General features: G+C 41.3%; 1 protein-coding gene across 1 annotated transcript in view; it reads right to left on the bottom strand.

Moving 5' to 3' along the window:
• elg1 (enhanced level of genomic instability 1) overlaps window positions 1–20610 on the bottom strand; it is a 310678-nt gene that overhangs the window by 56822 nt on the left and 233246 nt on the right. The window contains 1 exon segment of the mRNA XM_071667249.1: window positions 5961–6130. Within this exon segment, the coding sequence (XP_071523350.1) occupies window positions 5961–6130 (170 nt within the window).

The following is a 20610-nucleotide window of genomic DNA, read 5'->3' as shown; positions in this document are numbered from 1 at the left end:
AAACACTTCACTTCCTCCAGTTTTTCTCCATTCAAACCCACCTCCCAATTGACTTGACCCTCAACCCTACTGTACCTAATAACCTTGCTCTTATTCACATTTGCTCTTAACTTTCTTCTTTCACACACTCTACCAAACTCAGTCACCAGCTTCTGCAGTTTCTCACATGAATCAGCCACCAGCGCTGTATCATCAGCGAACAACAACTGACTCACTTCCCAAGCTCTCTCATCCCCAACAGACTTCATACTTGCCCCTCTTTCCAAAACTCTTGCATTCACCTCCCTAACCACCCCATCCATAAACAAATTAAACACCCATGGAGACATCACACACCCCTGCCGCAAACCTATATTCACTGAGAACCAATCACTTTCCTCTCTTCCTACACGTACACATGCCTTACATCCTCGATAAAAACTTTTCACTGCTTCTAACAACTTTCCTCCCACACCATATATTCTTAATACCTTCCACAGAGCATCTCTATCAACTCTATCATATGCCTTCTCCAGATCCATAAATGCTACATACAAATCCATCTGCTTTTCTAAGTATTTCTCACATACATTCTTCAAAGCAAACACCTGATCCACACATCCTCTACCACTTCTGAAACCACACTGCTCTTCCCCAATCTGATGCTCTGTACATGCCTTCACCCTCTCAATCAATATCCTCCCATATAATTTACCAGGAATACTCAACAAACTTATACCTCTGTAATTTGAGCACTCACTCTTATCCCCTTTGCCTTTGTACAATGGCACTATGCACGCATTCCGCCAATCCTCAGGCACCTCACCATGAGTCATACATACATTAAATAACCTTACCAACCAGTCAACAATACAGTCATATGAAAAAAGTAAGAAATAATTTAGAAAACTGAAACTTCTAGCTTGAAATGAAATGAGAAAATGAATGTTACATAATGGTTCAACCTCTGGCTATGGAAAAGGGAAATGTATAATTTATTTACACAAACGTCAATAGTAGTTCTCATCAATTTAACCACTGTATCAATAAGCTTCAATGTCTAAGCTACATTTTTTTTCCAATTTCACTATTTTCTTGTCAAAGCACCATGTATGAAAACTATCACTCCAGTAACACAACTATAAACATTTACTTCCCCTTTAAAAAAGTTATGTGCACATAATGGCTGAATTTAAAGCTGATGTCATACATATCTAACACTGCTACATCTAAATAAAAGAATACGATTCTTTCGTCTTCATATAATATAAACCTGGTTAAGTAGTTAAATACACAAACAGTAAGCAGAACAAAGTACTTAATGACATAATTTAATTTTTTGCATGGGCATCTAAATCAAACTTGTTTAATGAATGGCTTCAAATATTATTTGTCAAAATTAATATCTCCTATCATACAGTCTGTATAGTTAGATTTTCCTAGGTCAATATAGTTGCCCACATTCTGTACTACAAGCTAATCCTCATTATGATAACTTGATATGGTCCAAATAAGAGATCAAATAAATTCATATCCTTATCCTGTGTACAGAAGTCCCCAAAAACATGAACATATAGCAGTCTATCTAAAGTAACATTGAAAACATTTATGGATTCCACAACATCCACAATATCCCTGAATGTTTTTGCCTATCGTAAGAAAATTTGGTCAAATTCTTGGAATGGCAACCTTGTCTGAAACCATTCATCTAATTCCCTCTCCATGAACTTTAAGCATTTGCCCATTAAGGCTACCCAAACAAGACACGTCACATCTGGCCATTCTCTCAATATTTGCAGACTTGAATACAGAAAGAATCAACCAAAGATTATTCTTCAATCATTTCAGCAGCTCTGAGCATTCTCAGGATGACATGAGTGGCTCCATCTAGAATCATACCCGTGACATCAGAAAGAAATTCAGAACTCACTTTAAATTTGTCCTTAGAAGACTAACACATCCACTCTCTTCCGTTCTTTTACATCTAGGGACTACTATATCTGTGAACATGGTTCACCTTGATTCTAACTGGAATCTTTTTTTTCCAAATCTTCATCATATGACTGTAAGGCTAAGTAAAGCCTTGTATTCAGTATAAAGTTTATTTTATCTATTTTTTTTTTTATTATACTTTGTCGCTGTCTCCCGCGTTTGCAAGGTAGCGCAAGGAAACAGACGAAAGAAATGGCCCAACCCCCCCCATACACATGTATATACATATGTCCACACACGCAAATATACATACCTACACAGCTTTCCATGGTTTACCCCAGACGCTTCACATGCCCTGCTTCAATCCACTGACAGCACGTCAACCCCGGTATACCACATCGCTCCAATTCACTCTATTCCTTGCCCTCCTTTCACCCTCCTGCATGTTCAGGCCCCGATCACACAAAATCTTTTTCACTCCACCTTTCCACCTCCAATTTGGTCTCCCTCTTCTCCTTGTTCCCTCCACCTCCGACACATACATCCTCTTGGTCAATCTTTCCTCACTCATCCTCTCCATGTGCCCAAACCACTTCAAAACACCCTCTTCTGCTCTCTCAACCACGCTCTTTTTATTTCCACACATCTCCCTTACCCTTACGTTACTCACTCGATCAAACCACCTCACACCACACATTGTCCTCAAACATCTCATTTCCAGCACATCCATCCTCCTGCGCACAACTCTATCCATAGCCCACGCCTCGCAACCATACAACATTCTTGGAACCACTATTCCTTCAAACATACCCATTTTTGCTTTCCGAGATAATGTTCTCGACTTCCACACATTCTTCAAGGCCCCCAGGATTTTCGCCCCCTCCCCCACCCTATGATCCACTTCCGCTTCCATGGTTCCATCCGCTGCCAGATCCACTCCCAGATATCTAAAACACTTCACTTCCTCCAGTTTTTCTCCATTCAAACTCACCTCCCAATTGACTTGACCCTCAACCCTACTGTACCTAATAACCTTGCTCTTATTCACATTTACTCTTAACTTTCTTCTTCCACACACTTTTCCAAACTCAGTCACCAGCTTCTGGTTTAAAAAGCGAGATATACATAAGTATACTTATGTAAGTAGGAGAGATGGCCAGAGAGCGCTATTGGATTACGTGTTAATTGACAGGCGTGCGAAAGAGAGACTTTTGGATGTTAATGTGCTGAGAGGTGCAACTGGAGGGATGTCTGATCATTATCTTGTGGAGGCTAAGGTGAAGATTTGTATGGGTTTTCAGAAAAGAAGAGTGAATGTTGGGGTGAAGAGGGTGGTGAGAGTAAGTGAGCTTGAGAAGGAGACCTGTGTGAGGAAGTACCAGGATAGACTGAGTACAGAATGGAAAAAGGTGAGAACAATGGAAGTAAGGGGAGTGGGGGAGGAATGGGATGTATTTAGGGAATCAGTGATGGATTGCGCAAAAGATGCTTGTGGCATGAGAAGAGTGGGAGGTGGGTTGATTAGAAAGGGTAGTGAGTGGTGGGATGAAGAAGTAAGAGTATTAGTGAAAGAGAAGAGAGAGGCATTTGGACGATTTTTGCAGGGAAAAAATGCAATTGAGTGGGAGATGTATAAAAGAGACAGGAGGTCAAGAGAAAGGTGCAAGAGGTGAAAAAAAGGGCAAATGAGAGTTGGGGTGAGAGAGTATCATTAAATTTTAGGGAGAATAAAAAGATGTTCTGGAAGGAGGTAAATAAAGTGCGTAAGACAAGGGAGCAAATGGGAACTTCGGTGAAGGGCGCAAGTGGGGAGGTGATAACAAGTAGTGGTGATGTGAGAAGGAGATGGAGTGAGTATTTTGAAGGTTTGTTGAATGTGTTTGATGATAGAGTGGCAGATATAGGGTGTTTTGGTCGAGGTGGTGTGCAAAGTGAGAGGGTTAGGGAAAATGATTTGGTAAACAGAGAAGAGGTAGTGAAAGCTTTGCGGAAGATGAAAGCCGGCAAGGCAGCAGGTTTGGATGGTATTGCAGTGGAATTTATTAAAAAAGGGGGTGACTGTATTGTTGACTGGTTGGTAAGGTTATTTAATGTATGTATGACTCATGGTGAGGTGCCTGAGGATTGGCGGAATGCGTGCATAGTGCCATTGTACAAAGGCAAAGGGGATAAGAGTGAGTGCTCAAATTACAGAGGTATAAGTTTGTTGAGTATTCCGGTAAATTATATGGGAGGGTATTGATTGAGAGGGTGAAGGCATGTACAGAGCATCAGATTGGGGAAGAGCAGTGTGGTTTCAGAAGTGGTAGAGGATGTGTGGATCAGGTGTTTGCTTTGAAGAATGTATGTGAGAAATACTTAGAAAAGCAAATGGATTTGTATGTAGCATTTATGGATCTGGAGAAGGCATATGATAGAGTTGATAGAGATGCTCTGTGGAAGGTATTAAGAATATATGGTGTGGGAGGAAAGTTGTTAGAAGCAGTGAAAAGTTTTTATCGAGGATGTAAGGCATGTGTACGTGTAGGAAGAGAGGAAAGTGATTGGTTCTCAGTGAATGTAGGTTTGCGGCAGGGGTGTGTGATGTCTCCATGGTTGTTTAATTTGTTTATGGATGGGGTTGTTAGGGAGGTAAATGCAAGAGTTTTGGATAAAGTTTATATAGAATAATAATAAAATCAATATTAGAAACATGCTCTGTGGAAGGTATTAAGAATATATGGTGTGGGAGGCAAGTTGTTAGAAGCAGTGAAAAGTTTTTATCGAGGATGTAAGGCATGTGTACGTGTAGGAAGAGAGGAAAGTGATTGGTTCTCAGTGAATGTAGGTTTGCGGCAGGGGTGTGTGATGTCTCCATGGTTGTTTAATTTGTTTATGGATGGGGTGGTTAGGGAGGTGAATGCAAGAGTTTTGGAAAGAGGGGCAAGTATGAAGTCTGTTGGGGATGAGAGAGCTTGGGGAAGTGAGTCAGTTGTTGTTCGCTGATGATACAGCGCTGGTGGCTGATTCATGTGAGAAACTGCAGAAGCTGGTGACTGAGTTTGGTAAAGTGTGTGAAAGAAGAAAGTTAAGAGTAAATGTGAATAAGAGCAAGGTTATTAGGTACAGTAGGGTTGAGGGTCAAGTCAATTGGGAGGTGAGTTTGAATGGAGAAAAACTGGAGGAAGTGAAGTGTTTTAGATATCTGGGAGTGGATCTGGCAGCGGATGGAACCATGGAAGCGGAAGTGGATCATAGGGTGGGGGAGGGGGCGAAAATTCTGGGAGCCTTGAAGAATGTGTGGAAGTCGAGAACATTATCTCGGAAAGCAAAAATGGGTATGTTTGAAGGAATAGTGGTTCCAACAATGTTGTATGGTTGCGAGGCGTGGGCTATGGATAGAGTTGTGCGCAGGAGGATAGATGTGCTGGAAATGAGATGTTTGAGGACAATGTGTGGTGTGAGGTGGTTTGATCGAGTAAGTAACGTAAGGGTAAGAGAGGTGTGTGGAAATAAAAAGAGCGTGGTTGAGAGAGCAGAAGAGGGTGTTTTGAAATGGTTCGGGCACATGGAGAGAATGAGTGAGGAAAGATTGACCAAGAGAATATATGTGTCTGAGGTGGAGGGAACGAGGAGAAGAGGGAGACCAAATTGGAGGTGGAAAGATGGAGTGAAAAAGATTTTGTGTGATTGGGGCCTGAACATGCAGGAGGGTGAAAGGAGGGCAAGGAATAGAGTGAATTGGAGCGATGTGGTATACCGGGGTTGACGTGCTGTCAGTGGATTGAATCAAGGCATGTGAAGCGTCTGGGGTAAACCATGGAAAGCTGTGTAGGTATGTGTATTTGCGTGTGTGGACGTATGTATATACATGTCTATGGGGGTGGGTTGGGCCATTTCTTTCGTCTGTTTCCTTGCGCTACCTCGCAAACACGGGAGACAGCGACAAAAAAAAAAAAAAAAAAAAAAAAAAAAAAAATTTGAAGTTTGTCTGAATAAGGACCTACAGAATGATTCCATCACTCATTTCATGAGCACATGTTCACAAGACCATATACTAAATTACATACCTCATGACTTCCACAGTTACATTTATCAGTGGATGATCCTGACAAGGCCATGAGCTGAAGGTCGAGTAATGACTGTCTGACATCACCTTTGTTGATGTGTACAAGACTCTCCACATCTTTGTAACAGATATGATGTCCATTGGCAAGACACACTAACTGCAAGTGCTGGGCTGAAAAAGAGAAGTGTCTCAGTTTTTCTTTAAAACTTATGACAATATCCAACAACAGCAGTATGCAATGTACACCAAATCAATTTGAAATGCTGTTTATTTATATTCAAGATATTCAATATTTCAACCAAACTAAGCAAAATTCTTAGCACTCACAGCTTTATAGCATGAAGCATTTCACAAATTACTATATATAGGTATTTGGTATACCTTTATGCATGATGTAAATCATCTTACATAGAACTCCTAAAACTCATTGGTCATTTTCCATTACCAAACTTTCCTCTTGAATAACATACCTCTCACACAAATTCTCCTATCAGCTTCACCTTCCACAGTAATCAATCCCATCTACCTTGTTCAAGTAAGTAATTACAGTTATTCCTTCCACACTGACTTTCTGTGTCTATGACATGTCAGCACTTATCCCTTAAAATATCACATCATTTGTCTTAACCTCTTTTTTATGGGTCCCAACTTAAATCCTTCCAGAATACAAATTGTCAAAACCTGGTGTCTTTGAAATCACCCCAGTTTCTATGATACAGAGACCAAAAGTAGCCATATACAAGAATATGAAGAATGTAAGGACTTATTTACTCTAGACATGAAAGGGAGGCTTATGACCTCTTGTTGAAATTTTTCATTCAAAATCTCATATATTTCAGGCCAAAGATATGTCTAAAGAACTAATATGTGCTTACACTGAAAAGTACAAATATATGTAATAAGAAATCAAGTTAAACTATAAAAACAATACAGTATCCTCATTCCTCTGTATGGCACCTCATGATGCCTTAACCCAATGCATTTAAACAAAGTCTACAATTTTGTACTTAGGGAAGAGTATGTTAATTACTGCCACAATAAAAATATGAAAATAATTTCTTTTATATGTATAAATCCCCTTCCTCTAAGTTTTTTTCACCAGAACACACCAAAAGATAGAACACTGCATCTCCGAATTTCCTTATTCTAACCACTATCTATATTCCTGATGTAGCTCTCAAGTTCTACTACACTTTTAGTACTTATCTATCAATCTCACATTATGGTGGAAAACAAGAAAATGGATTAAAAGTCCTTTTCTCTAAGCCTCACATATTGAACAACTATTAGTTTTTTTTCTTTTTATAATTTCAAAGTATGTAAGACCAAATATGATGTAACTCAGAATTGGTAGCATGCATACAGAGTGCCCTTATATGATAAAAGTATGAAGGACAAAATAGTATGACAATCAAAGTTATAAGTCTGTTGAGTATTCTTAATAGGGTGTATGGGAGAGTGGTGACTGAGAAAGCAGTGGCATGAACAGAGCATCAGACTGGGGAGGAGAAACATGGCTTCAGGAGAGGGAGATGATGTGAAAAATACTTAGAGAAACAGTGATTTGTTTGTGGAATTTAAGGACTGGGAGAAAACAAATCATAACAAGATGCCTAGTAGACTCTATCTTATAGGAGGAAAGCTACTAGATGCAGTGAAAAGCATTAAGCAAGCTTGTGTGTGAAAAGGAAGGGAGGAGGCAGAGTGGTTTCAAGTGGAGGTGGATCTGCATCAAAAGAGTGATATGTCCCCAGGGCCATTCAATTAGTTCATGGAAGCGATGGTTAGTGAGGTAATGGCGTGAGTCTTGGAGCAAAGGTAGGTCTACAACATACTGGGAATATAGGGTGGGAGAGTGGAGGGGAACTACCGGAAGGTGACTCAACAGCTTTTTGTAGGTGACACAACTCTGGTCAAAGACTTATGTGAGAAACTCCAGAAGCTAGTGTCTAAGTTTACGATACTGTATGATACATTGCAGCCGAGGTATTGCATGGATTAAGACAAGATGGTTTGAGTGTGAGTTTGAATGTGGAGAATCTGGAGGGACTGGAGTACTCTAGGTAACTGAGAGTGGGCATGGCAGTGGATGGATCATATGGAGCTAAAGTTAGTCATGTGATGAGAGAGGTGGCTAAGGTCCTGAGTGTGCTAAGCAGTGTGTATGGAGAGAGAGGTCATTATCTGTTAAGGTAAAGAAGAGCAAGAATGAAGGTGCTGAATGGATCTGAGTTCTGGGTTCTGAATGCAAAAGAACAGATGAAGACAAAAATGTTGGAAATGAAATGTCTAATGACAATATGCAGTGTAAGGCAGGTTAACTGTAATGAATGACTGTAAGAGCAAGTAGCAGTATGACTGAGAAAGCTGACCAGGGTGTGTTAAAATGGTCTGGGCATGTGGAGAAGATGCACAAAAAGAGACTAAGAGGGTCTAAATGTTAGTAACGACGGGAGGAAAGAGGGAGGGGTAAACCAAGATGAAAGGGTGAGGCATGGATGCATGCATAGGATAGAAAAAATTGGAAACTCCTCAACAGTTTAAGGGACTTGACTGTGGGTGGTGAGCTCAGGTTTCAAGGAGAGAGAGAGAGAGAGAGAGAGAGAGAGAGGGAGAGAGGAGAGAGAGAGAGAGAGAGAGAGAGAGAGAGAGAGAGAGAGAGAGAGAGAGAGAGAGAGAGAGAGAGAGAGAGAGAGAGAGAGAGAGAGAGAGAGAGAGAGAGAGAGAGAGAATTGTAAGCAGTAAAACAATAGCAATAGGATAGCAAAGCAAAGGCTTTCTCCTCACCCTCCACTCCCTCTGGTACATGCCAGCAGGAAACAGGCAGAAAAAAGTACCTTGTAGGATTAAAATGCTAGAAGGAAATATAGGAAAGTCATAAGGTAGAATAAATATGAATATGTCATGCATCTCATATGACATGCATCCCTTCACTTTTTGTTATAAGGTAGAATGAACATGAATATGCCATGCATCCCATCACCAATGACATGCATCCCTTCACATTTTGCTATAAAGAGAATGCTAAGGATAAACTTGAGCTCCAGTCTCTTGGCTTACCATGCCTATATTATTCATGATGTTGAAGAATGATACAACAAATCTTATTTACTCTCTCAAAGCAAGTGACATGGGTTAATTAAAGTTGGTATGATACCACAGCATGGCCAGGGAGAGATACGTGGTTGAGAAGCAAACATGATATACCACTGCATTATAATGAATGATTAAATGAATTATTAAATACTGATGAGCGACATGTGATGATCATGCCTAATTCTGAAGATATTAAGGGTCTTCCTCTAAACAATATTTTCAGGGAACTTACTCCAAGCAACAATAATGTCAGTAAAAAGAAATTTCTTACAGTTCAGATTAACTTGATGACCTCTTAAGTTTTAATCCATTATATTAATCATATATTTTTTTCTTTTAACTTTCTAAAATGGGAAACAGAAGAAGGAGTCACGCAGGGAGTGCTCATCCTCCTCGAAGGCTCAGACTGGGGTGTCTAAATGTGCGTGGATGTAACCAAGATGTGAAAAAAGGAGAGATAGGTAGTATGTTTGAGGAAAGGAACCTGGATGTTATGGCTCTGAGTGAAACGAAGCTCAAGGATAAAGGGGAAGAGTGGTTTGGGAATGTCTTGGGAGTAAAGTCAGGGGTTAGTGAGAGGACAAGAGCAAGGGAAGGAGTAGCAGTACTCCTGATACAGGAGTTGTGGGAGTATGTGATAGAATGTAAGAAAGTAAATTCTCGATTAATATGGGTAAAACTGAAAGTTGATGGAGAGAGATGGGTGATTATTGGTGCATATGCACCTGGGCATGAGAAGAAAGATCATGAGAGGCAAGTGTTTTGGGAGCAGCTGAATGAGTGTGTTAGTGGTTTTGATGCACGAGACCGGGTTATAGTGATGGGTGATTTGAATGCAAAGGTGAGTAATGTGGCAGCTGAGGGAATAATTGGTATACATGGGGTGTTCAGTGTTGTAAATGGAAATGGTGAAGAGCTTGTAGATTTATGTGCTGAAAAAGGACTAGTGATTGGGAATACCTGGTTTAAAAAGCGAGATATACATAAGTATACGTATGTAAGTAGGAGAGATGGCCAGAGAGCGTTATTGGATTACGTGTTAATTGACAGGAGTGCAAAAGAGAGACTTTTGGATGTTAATGTGCTGAGAGGTGCAACTGGAGGGATGTCTGATCATTATCTTGTGGAGGCTAAGGTGAAGATTTGTATGGGTTTTCAGAAAAGAAGAGTGAATGTTGGAGTGAAGAGGGTGGTGAGAGTAAGTGAGCTTGGGAAGGAGACTTGTGTGAGGAAGTACCAGGAGAGACTGAGTACAGAATGGAAAAAGGTGAGAACAATGGAAGTAAGGGGAGTGGGGGAGGAATGGGATGTATTTAGGGAATCAGTGATGGATTGCGCAAAAGATGCTTGTGGCATGAGAAGAGTGGGAGGTGGGTTGATTAGAAAGGGTAGTGAGTGGTGGGATGAAGAAGTAAGATTATTAGTGAAAGAGAAGAGAGAGGCATTTGGACGATTTTTGCAGGGAAAAAATGCAATTGAGTGGGAGATGTATAAAAGAAAGAGACAGGAGGTCAAGAGAAAGGTGCAAGAGGTGAAAAAGAGGGCAAATGAGAGTTGGGGTGAGAGAGTATCATTAAATTTTAGGGAGAATAAAAAGATGTTCTGGAAGGAGGTAAATAAAGTGCGTAAGACAAGGGAGCAAATGGGAACTTCAGTGAAGGGCGCAAATGGGGAGGTGATAACAAGTAGTGGTGATGTGAGAAGGAGATGGAGTGAGTATTTTGAAGGTTTGTTGAATGTGTTTGATGATAGAGTGGCAGATATAGGGTATTTTGGTCGAGGTGGTGTGCAAAGTAAGAGGGTTAGGGAAAATGATTTGGTAAACAGAGAAGAGGTAGTAAAAGCTTTGCGGAAGATGAAAGCTGGCAAGGCAGCAGGTTTGGATGGCATTGCAGTGGAATTTATTAAAAAGGGGGTGACTGCATTATTGACTGGTTGGTAAGGTTATTTAATGTATGTATGACTCATGGTGAGGTGCCTGAGGATTGGCAGAATGCGTGCATAGTGCCACTGTACAAAGGCAAAGGGGATAAGAGTGAGTGCTCAAATTACAGAGGTATAAGTTTGTTGAGTATTCCTGGTAAATTATATGGGAGGGTATTGATTGAGAGGGTGAAGGCACGTACAGAGCATCAGATTGGGGAAGAGCATTGTGGTTTCAGAAGTGGTAGAGGATGTGTGGATCAGGTGTTTGCTTTGAAGAATGTATGTGAGAAATACTTAGAAAAGCAAATGGATTTGTATGTAGCATTTATGGATCTGGAGAAGGCATATGATAGAGTTGATAGAGATGCTCTGTGGAAGGTATCAAGAATATCTGGTGTGGGAGGCAAGTTGTTAGAAGCAGTGAAAAGTTTTTATCGAGGATGTAAGGCATGTGTACGTGTAGGAAGAGAGGAAAGTGATTGGTTCTCAGTGAATGTAGGTTTGCGGCAGGGGTGTGTGATGTCTCCATGGTTGTTTAATTTGTTTATGGATGGGGTTGTTAGGGAGGTGAATGCAAGAGTTTTGGAAAGAGGGGCAAGTATGAAGTCTGTTGTTGATGAGAGAGCTTGGGAAGTGAGTCAGTTGTTGTTTGCTGATGATACAGCGCTGGTGGCTGATTCATGTGAGAAACTGCAGAAGCTGGTGACTGAGTTTGGTAAAGTGTGTGAAAGAAGAAAGTTAAGAGTAAATGTGAATAAGAGCAAGGTTATTAGGTACAGTAGGGTTGAGGGTCAAGTCAATTGGGAGGTAAGTTTGAATGGAGAAAAACTGGAGGAAGTAAAGTGTTTTAGATATCTGGGAGTGGATCTGGCAGCGGATGCAACCATGGAAGCGGAAGTGGATCATAGGGTGGGGGAGGGGGCGAAAATTCTGGGAGCCTTGAAGAATGTGTGGAAGTCGAGAACATTATCTCAAAAAGCAAAAATGGGTATGTTTGAAGGAATAGTGGTTCCAACAATCTTGTATGGTTGCGAGGTGTGGGCTATGGATAGAGTTGTGCGCAGGAGGGTGGATGTGCTGGAAATGAGATGTTTGAGGACAATGTGTGGTGTGAGGTGGTTTGATCGAGTAAGTAACGTAAGGGTAAGAGAGATGTGTGGAAATAAAAAGAGCGTGGTTGAGAGAGCAGAAGAGGGTGTTTTGAAATGGTTTGGGCACATGGAGAGAATGAGTGAGGAAAGATTGACCAAGAGGATATATGTGTCGGAGGTGGAGGGAACGAGGAGAAGTGGGAGACGAAATTGGAGGTGGAAAGATTGAGTGAAAAAGATTTTGAGTGATCGGGGCCTGAACATGCAGGAGGGTGAAAGGAGGGCAAGGAATAGAGTGAATTGGATCGATGTGGTATACCGGGGCTGACGAGCTGTCGGTGGATTGAATCAGGGCATGTGAAACGTCTGGGGTAAACCATGGAAAGCTGTGTAGGTATGTATATTTGCATGTGTGGACGTGTATGTATATACATGTGTATGGGGGTGGGTTGGGCCATTTCTTTTGTCTGTTTCCTTGCGCTACCTCGCAAACACGGGAGACAGCGGCAAAAAAAAAAAAAAAAAAAAAAAAAAAAAAAAATAATAATCATATATCAATTTGCCCTAGAGGTGCCTCTTCCTTAGGGAAAACAAGTTTAATTACAAGTATATTACATAACATATAGATTTTGCATATAGTGAAGTTCCACTTCCTTGACTCTCTCTGTACCTTACAAATAATTTGTAGTTTGGTAGATTGTACTCGCTAATCAGAATTTAGTTTTTCTTGTTCAGAAATCTTTGTTAAACCAATGAAATACACATGTTCAATTTTACCATACAATGCCATTCAGATATTTTGTTTTGGATGGATTTTTTATTCACGTAAAGTCCATTTAATTTCTTTGAGTGATTTCTGCAGGAGACATGTGGTATGACTTGGTGACAGGATAATTTTAGACCTAGGTGTAATGAGCCTCCATGACCTGCATCCCTGACATCACTGTCTGGTGGAGTGGGGAGGGGACTTGATCTCACCCTATGTGACATGTAATATGACCCAACCTCACCTCATTTGCCTGTTTGATGTGGTCAACACACCTTCCTCTACCAAGTCTCAACAAAAAATTTTCCCCTATAGTTGTAAGGTAATTTGATCTCTGATTCACATAGCTGAGAATTCTGCCCCTATATTGTCAAAATACATGCTGTCTCTGTTGTCTAGTTCCTTGTCTTGTATGAATTCAAGCCACAGATCTAAAAAGAAAGAAAAAAAAATATTCGCATCCATACACAAGTGTTTCAATCTCTTGTTTACACCAAACACTCTACTCAGGGCGTAGCTACCTACATTAAGTCGCAGGGAGTGCCAACTATGACAAAGTTATCTGATCTTTCAAGGTGCCTATCAGATCGTTGTATTCTTCTGTGACAACTTCTGAATCAAATCTTAATGGTGAACATTACTGCTCTTAACATTCACTACTAAACATGACTTTTTAGTCTGTACTTTAATGTCTTTAATCTTTTGTTTAATGTAGGGAATTCTGGCAAATTCCCCAACAAAAGTTTACCTAGATTCTTTACCAGTGAGTCACCTATAATCATGGGGAGAGAGATCCACCTCCACTTTATCATTCCTATTATCATATGACAATGTTACAAGGAAGAAGAATGGAAACTTTTTCTTGACTCTGGTAAGGGATTTGAATTTGTTTCATATTTGATCGTTGTATCTCACATTAGCGAAGTAGTGCCAGGAACAGACGATGAAACGCCACACCTGTTCACATAAATTCTTTAGCTGTAATGTGTAACACACTGAAATATTTGCATTCGATAAAGTAAGCTACATCATTTTTCTAAAAAAAAATAGCGAAACAAAAAACACTGGGTAAACTACAAAAATGAATCATGAAGTTTCTGACAACTGAAAACTCAAAGCACAAGGGGATTCCATGTTTGAAGAAAGATCTAATGATGGTAGTAAAAATAAGAGCTGTTGAATCAATCAAAACAATATTCACTGTAAAATATATACTGAGGCAGTAACAAAAATATGGGTAAAACTGAAAGTTGATGGAGAGAGATGGGTGATTATTGGTGCATATGCACCTGGGCATGAGAAGAAAGATCATGAGAGGCAAGTGTTTTGGGAGCAGCTGAATGAGTGTGTTAGTGGTTTTGATGCACGAGACCGGGTTATAGTGATGGGTGATTTGAATGCAAAGGTGAGTAATGTGGCAGCTGAGGGAATAATTGGTATACATGGGGTGTTCAGTGTTGTAAATGGAAATGGTGAAGAGCTTGTAGATTTATGTGCTGAAAAAGGACTGGTGATTGGGAATACCTGGCTTAAAAAGCGAGATATACATAAGTATACGTATGTAAGTCGGAGAGATGGCCAGAGAGCGTTATTGGATTACGTGTTAATTGACAGGCGCGCAAAAGAGAGACTTTTGGATGTTAATGTGCTGAGAGGTGCAACTGGAGGGATGTCTGATCATTATCTTGTGGAGGCTAAGGTGAAGATTTGTATGGGCTTTCAGAAAAGAAGAGTGAATGTTGGGGTGAAGAGGGTGGTGAGAGTAAGTGAGCTTGGGAAGGAGACCTGTGTGAGGAAGTACCAGGAGAGACTGAGTACAGAATGGAAAAAGGTGAGAACAATGGAAGTAAGGGGAGTGGGGGAGGAATGGGATGTATTTAGGGAATCAGTGATGGATTGCGCAAAAGATGCTTGTTGCATGAGAAGCGTGGGAGGTGGGTTGATTAGAAAGGGTAGGGAGTGGTGGGATGAAGAAGTAAGATTATTAGTGAAAGAGAAGAGAGAGGCATTTGGACGATTTTTGCAGGGAAAAATGCAATTGAGTGGGAGATGTATAAAAGAAAGAGACAAGAGGTCAAGAGAAAGGTGCAAGAGGTGAAAAAGAGGGCAAATAAGAGTTGGGGTGAGAGAGTATCATTAAATTTTAGGGAGAATAAAAAGATGTTCTGGAAGGAGGTAAATAAAGTGCATAAGACAAGGGAGCAAATGGGAACTTCAGTGAAGGGCGCAAATGGGGAGGTGATAACAAGTAGTGGTGATGTGAGAAGGAGATGGAGTGAGTATTTTGAAGGTTTGTTGAATGTGTTTGATGATAGAGTGGCAGATATAGGGTGTTTTGGTCAAGGTGGTGTGCAAAGTGAGAGGGTTAGGGAAAATGATTTGGTAAACAGAGAAGAGGTAGTGAAAGCTTTGTGGAAGATGAAAGCCGGCAAGGCAGCAGGTTTGGATGGTATTGCAGTGGAATTTATTAAAAAAGGGGGTGACTGTATTGTTGACTGGTTGGTAAGGTTATTTAACGTATGTATGACTCATGGAGAGGTGCCTGAGGATTGGCGGAATGCGTGCATAGTGCCATTGTACAAAGGCAAAGGGGATAAGAGTGAGTGCTCAAATTACAGAGGTATAAGTTTGTTGAGTATTCCTGGTAAATCATATGGGAGGGTATTGATTGAGAGGGTGAAGGCATGTACAGAGCATCTGATTGGGGAAGAGCAGTGTGGTTTCAGAAGTGGTAGAGGATGTGTGGATCAGGTGTTTGCTTTGAAGAATGTATGTGAGAAATACTTAGAAAAGCAAATGGATTTGTATGTAGCATTTATGGATCTGGAGAAGGCATATGATAGAGTTGATAGAGATGCTCTGTGGAAGGTATTAAGAATATATGGTGTGGGAGGAAAGTTGTTAGAAGCAGTGAAAAGTTTTTATCGAGGATGTAAGGCATGTGTACGTGTAGGAAGAGAGGAAAGTGATTGGTTCTCAGTGAATGTAGGTTTGCGGCAGGGGTGTGTGATGTCTCCATGGTTGTTTAATTTGTTTATGGATGGGGTTGTTAGGGAGGTAAATGCAAGAGTTTTGGAAAGAGGGGCAAGTATGAAGTCTGTTGGGGATGAGAGAGCTTGGGAAGTGAGTCAGTTGTTGTTCGCTGATGATACAGCGCTGGTGGCTGATTCATGTGAGAAACTGCAGAAGCTGGTGACTGAGTTTGGAAAAGTGTGTGGAAGAAGAAAGTTAAGAGTAAATGTGAATAAGAGCAAGGTTATTAGGTACAGTAGGGTTGAGGGTCAAGTCAATTGGGAGGTGAGTTTGAATGGAGAAAAACTGGAGGAAGTGAAGTGTTTTAGATATCTGGGAGTGGATCTGGCAGCGGATGGAACCATGGAAGCGGAAGTGAATCATAGGGTGGGGGAGGGGGCGAAAATCCTGGGGGCCTTGAAGAATGTGTGGAAGTCGAGAACATTATCTCGGAAAGCAAAAATGGGTATGTTTGAAGGAATAGTGGTTCCAACAATGTTGTATGGTTGTGAGGCGTTGGCTATGGATAGAGTTGTGCGCAGGAGGATGGATGTGCTGGAAATGAGATGTTTGAGGACAATGTGTGGTGTGAGGTGGTTTGATCGAGTGAGTAACGTAAGGGTAAGAGAGATGTGTGGAAATAAAAAGAGCATGGTTGAGAGAGCAGAAGAGGGTGTTTTGAAGTGGTTTGGGCACATGGAGAGGATGAGTGAGGAAAGATTGACCGAGAGGATATATGTGTCGGAGGTGGAGGGAACAAGGAGAAGAGGGAGACCAAATTGGAGGTGGAAAGATGGAGTGAAAAAGATTTTGTGTGATCGGGGCCTGAACATGCAGGAGGGTGAAAGGAGGGCAAGGAATAGAGTGAATTGGAGCGATGTGGTATACCGGGGTTGACGTGCTGTCAGTGGATTGAATCAGGGCATGTGAAGCGTCTGGGGTAAACCATGGAAAGCTGTGTAGGTATGTATATTTGCGTGTGTGGACGTATGTATATACATGTGTATGGGGGGGGTTGGGCCATTTCTTTCGTCTGTTTCCTTGTGCTACCTCGCAAACGCGGGAGACAGCGACAAAGTATAATAAATAAATATAAAAAGATGTTCTGGAAGGAGGTAAATAAAGTGCGTAAAACAAGGGAGCAAATGGGAACTTCAGTGAAGGGCGCTAATGGGGAGGTGATAACAAGTAGTGGTGATGTGAGAAGGAGATGGAGAGAGTATTTTGAAGGTTTGTTGAATGCGTTTGATGATAGACCGGCAGATATAGGGTGTCTTGGTCGAGGTGGTGTGCAAAGTGAGAGGGTTGGGGAAAATGATTTGGTAAACAGAGAAGAGGTAGTAAAAGCTTTGCGGAAGATGAAAGCCGGCAAGGCAGCAGGTTTGGATGGTATTGCAGTGGAATTTATTAAAAAAGGGGGTGACTGTATTACTGACTGGTTGGTAAGGTTATTTAATGTATGTATGACTCATGGTGAGGTGCCTGAGGATTGGCGGAATGCGTGCATAGTGCCTTTGTACAAAGGCAAAGGGGATAAGAGTGAGTGCTCAAATTACAGAGGTATAAGTTTGTTGAGTATTCCTGGTAAATTATATGGGAGAGTATTGATTGAGAGGGTGAAGGCATGTACAGAGCATCAGACTGGGGAAGAGCAGTGTGGTTTCAGAAGTGGTAGAGGATGTGTGGATCAGGTGTTTGCTTTGAAGAATATATGTAAGAAATACTTAGAAAAGCAAATGGATTTGTATGTAGCATTTATGGATCTGGAGAAGGCATATGATAGAGTTGATAGAGATGCTCTGTGGAAAGTATTAAGAATATATGGTGTGGGTGGCAAGTTGTTAGAAGCAGTGAAATTTTTTTATCGAGGATGTAAAGCATGTGTACGTGTAGGAAGAGAGGAAAGTGATTGGTTCTCAGTGAATGTAGGTTTGCGGGAGGGGTGTGTGATGTCTCCATGGTTGTTTAATTTGTTTATGGATGGGGTTGTTAGGGAGGTGAATGCAAGAGTTTTGGAAAGAGGGGCAAGAATGAAGTCTGTTGTGGATGAGAGAGCTTGGGAAGTGAGTCAGTTGTTGTTCGCTGATGATACAGCGCTGGTGGCTGATTCATGTGAGAAACTGCAGAAGCTGGTGACTGAGTTTGGTAAAGTGTGTGAAAGAAGAAAGTTAAGAGTAAATGTGAATAAGAGCAAGGTTATTAGGTACAGTAGGGTTGAGGGTCAAGTCAATTGGGAGGTAAGTTTGAATGGAGAAAAACTGGAGGAAGTAAAGTGTTTTAGATATCTGGGAGTGGATCTGGCAGCGGATGCAACCATGGAAGCGGAAGTGAATCATAGGGTGGGGGAGGGGGCGAAAATCCTGGGAGCCTTGAAGAATGTGTGGAAGTCGAGAACATTATCTCGGAAAGCAAAAATGGGTATGTTTGAAGGAATAGTGGTTCCAACAATGTTGTATGGTTGCGAGGTGTGGGCTATGGATAGAGTTGTGCGCAGGAGGGTGGATGTGCTGGAAATGAGATGTTTGAGGACAATGTGTGGTGTGAGGTGGTTTGATCGAGTAAGTAATGTAAGGGTAAGAGAGATGTGTGGAAATAAAAAGAGCGTGGTTGAGAGAGCAGAAGAGGGTGTTTTGAAATGGTTTGGGCACATGGAGAGAATGAGTGAGGAAAGATTGACCAAGAGGATATATGTGTCGGAGGTGGAGGGAACGAGAAGAAGTGGGAGACCAAATTGGAGGTGGAAAGATGAAGTGAAAAAGATTTTGAGTGATCGGGGCCTGAACATGCAGGAGGGTGAAAGGCGGGCAAGGAATAGAGTGAGTTGGATCGATGTGGTATAGCGGGGTTGACGTGCTGTCAGTGGATTGAATCAGGGCATGTGAAGCGTCTGGGGTAAACCATGGAAAGCTGTGTGGGGCCTGGATGTGGAAAGGGAGCTGTGGTTTCGGACATTATTGCATGACAGCTAAAGACTGAGTGTGAATGAATGAGGCCTTTGTTGTCTTTTCCTAGCGCTACCCCGCACACATGAGGGGGGAGGGGGATGGTATTCCATGTGTGGCGAGGTGGCGATGGGAATGAATAAAGGCAGACAGTGTGAATTGTGTGCATGGGTATATATGTATGTGTCTGTGTGTGTATATATATGTGTACAATGAGATGTATGTGAAGCGTCTGGGGTAAACCATGGAAAGCTGTGTAGGTATGTATATTTGCGTGTGTGGACGTGTGTGTATATACATGTGTATGGGGGTGGGTTGGGCCATTTCTTTTGTCTGTTTCCTAGCGCTACCTTGCAAACGCGGGAGACAGTGACAAAGCAAAATAAAAAAAAAAAATATAGTAACAAAAATACTGCATATTCTAATACACAAATATATGTCCAAAAGCTAATACTGAAACATACTTAAAACAAGGAATACCTTTACCTTTATCCTTTTGCCCTACCCTTTCACCTTCTTCTCCTTCCCCTTTTTCTTCTACCTTTCCTCTCCTGTTTCCTTCCTTTTCCTTCCTCCTTCCTTAATCATGTTGTGCCAATACCATTCTTTCTAACTTTTGGCAATGATTTTCCCATACACTGCATGGACATCACACATCTATGCATTCATGTAGATAACATCAGTTAATTTTTTTCATATCTGATCATCATTTCCTGTGTCAGGGGAAAAAAAAAAAAAAGCTGCATCAACTCCCATCTATTCTCAAGCTGTCATGTAATATACCGAAACCACAGTTCCCTATCCACAACCAGGCCTCACAGACTTTTCCATGGTTTAACCTGGATACCTAACATGCCCTGATTTAGTCCAGTGACAGTAAGTCAGCCCTGTATACCAAAGAGTTCCAATTAACTCTATTCCTTAAGTACCTTTCACCTTCCTGCATGTTTAGGCACTGACTGTTCAAAATCTTTTTTCACTCTATCCATCCAACTCCAATTCAGTCTCCCAGTTCTCCTTGTTCCCTTCACTTCTGACACAGATATACTATGTCAACCTTTCCGTTCTCGTTCTCCTCATATGTCCAAACCATTTCAGCAAACCCTCTCCAGCTCTATTAACTAAACTCTTTTTATGAAGAAATATATGTCAGTTACGATATTCATTTATTTATTTCTTCATACTCAATCACTCTTTCCTGCGTCACTGAGGTAACACCAGGAAACACATGAAAAATGCCTCATCCACTCATATACACATATACATATCAACATATACATACATATACATACACAGACATATACATATATACACATGAACATATTCATACTTTTATCCATTCCTGCTGCTATACCACCACAAGGGAAGCAGCATTGTTACACCTCGCTTAAGCGAGTTAGCGCCTGGACAACAAACAAAAAAGGCCACATTTGTTCACACTCAGTCTCTAGCTGTCATGTGTAATGCACCAAAACCACAGCTCCCTACCTAAATCCAGGCCCCAGAGACCTTTCCATGGTTTACCCCAGATGCTTCACATGCCCTGGTTCAGTCCAATGACAGCACATCGAACACGGTATACCACATCGTTCTAGTTCACTCTATTCCTTGCATGCCTCTTACCTTCCTGTATGTTCAGGTCCTGAGTGCTCAAAATCCTTTTCACTCCATCCTTCCACCTCCAATTTGGTTTCCTGCTTCTCCTTCTTCCCTCCACCTCGGACACATATATCCTCTTTGTCCATCTTTCCTTACTCATTCTCTTGATATGTCCAAACCAATTCAACACACCTGCTTCTACTCTCTCAACCACACTCT

Source organism: Panulirus ornatus, chromosome 11 (assembly GCF_036320965.1).
Source record: "Panulirus ornatus isolate Po-2019 chromosome 11, ASM3632096v1, whole genome shotgun sequence".
NCBI lineage: Eukaryota > Metazoa > Arthropoda > Malacostraca > Decapoda > Palinuridae > Panulirus > Panulirus ornatus.
The sequence above is the reverse complement of the archived record's forward strand: the minus strand, read 5'-3'. Positions and strand labels throughout refer to the sequence as shown.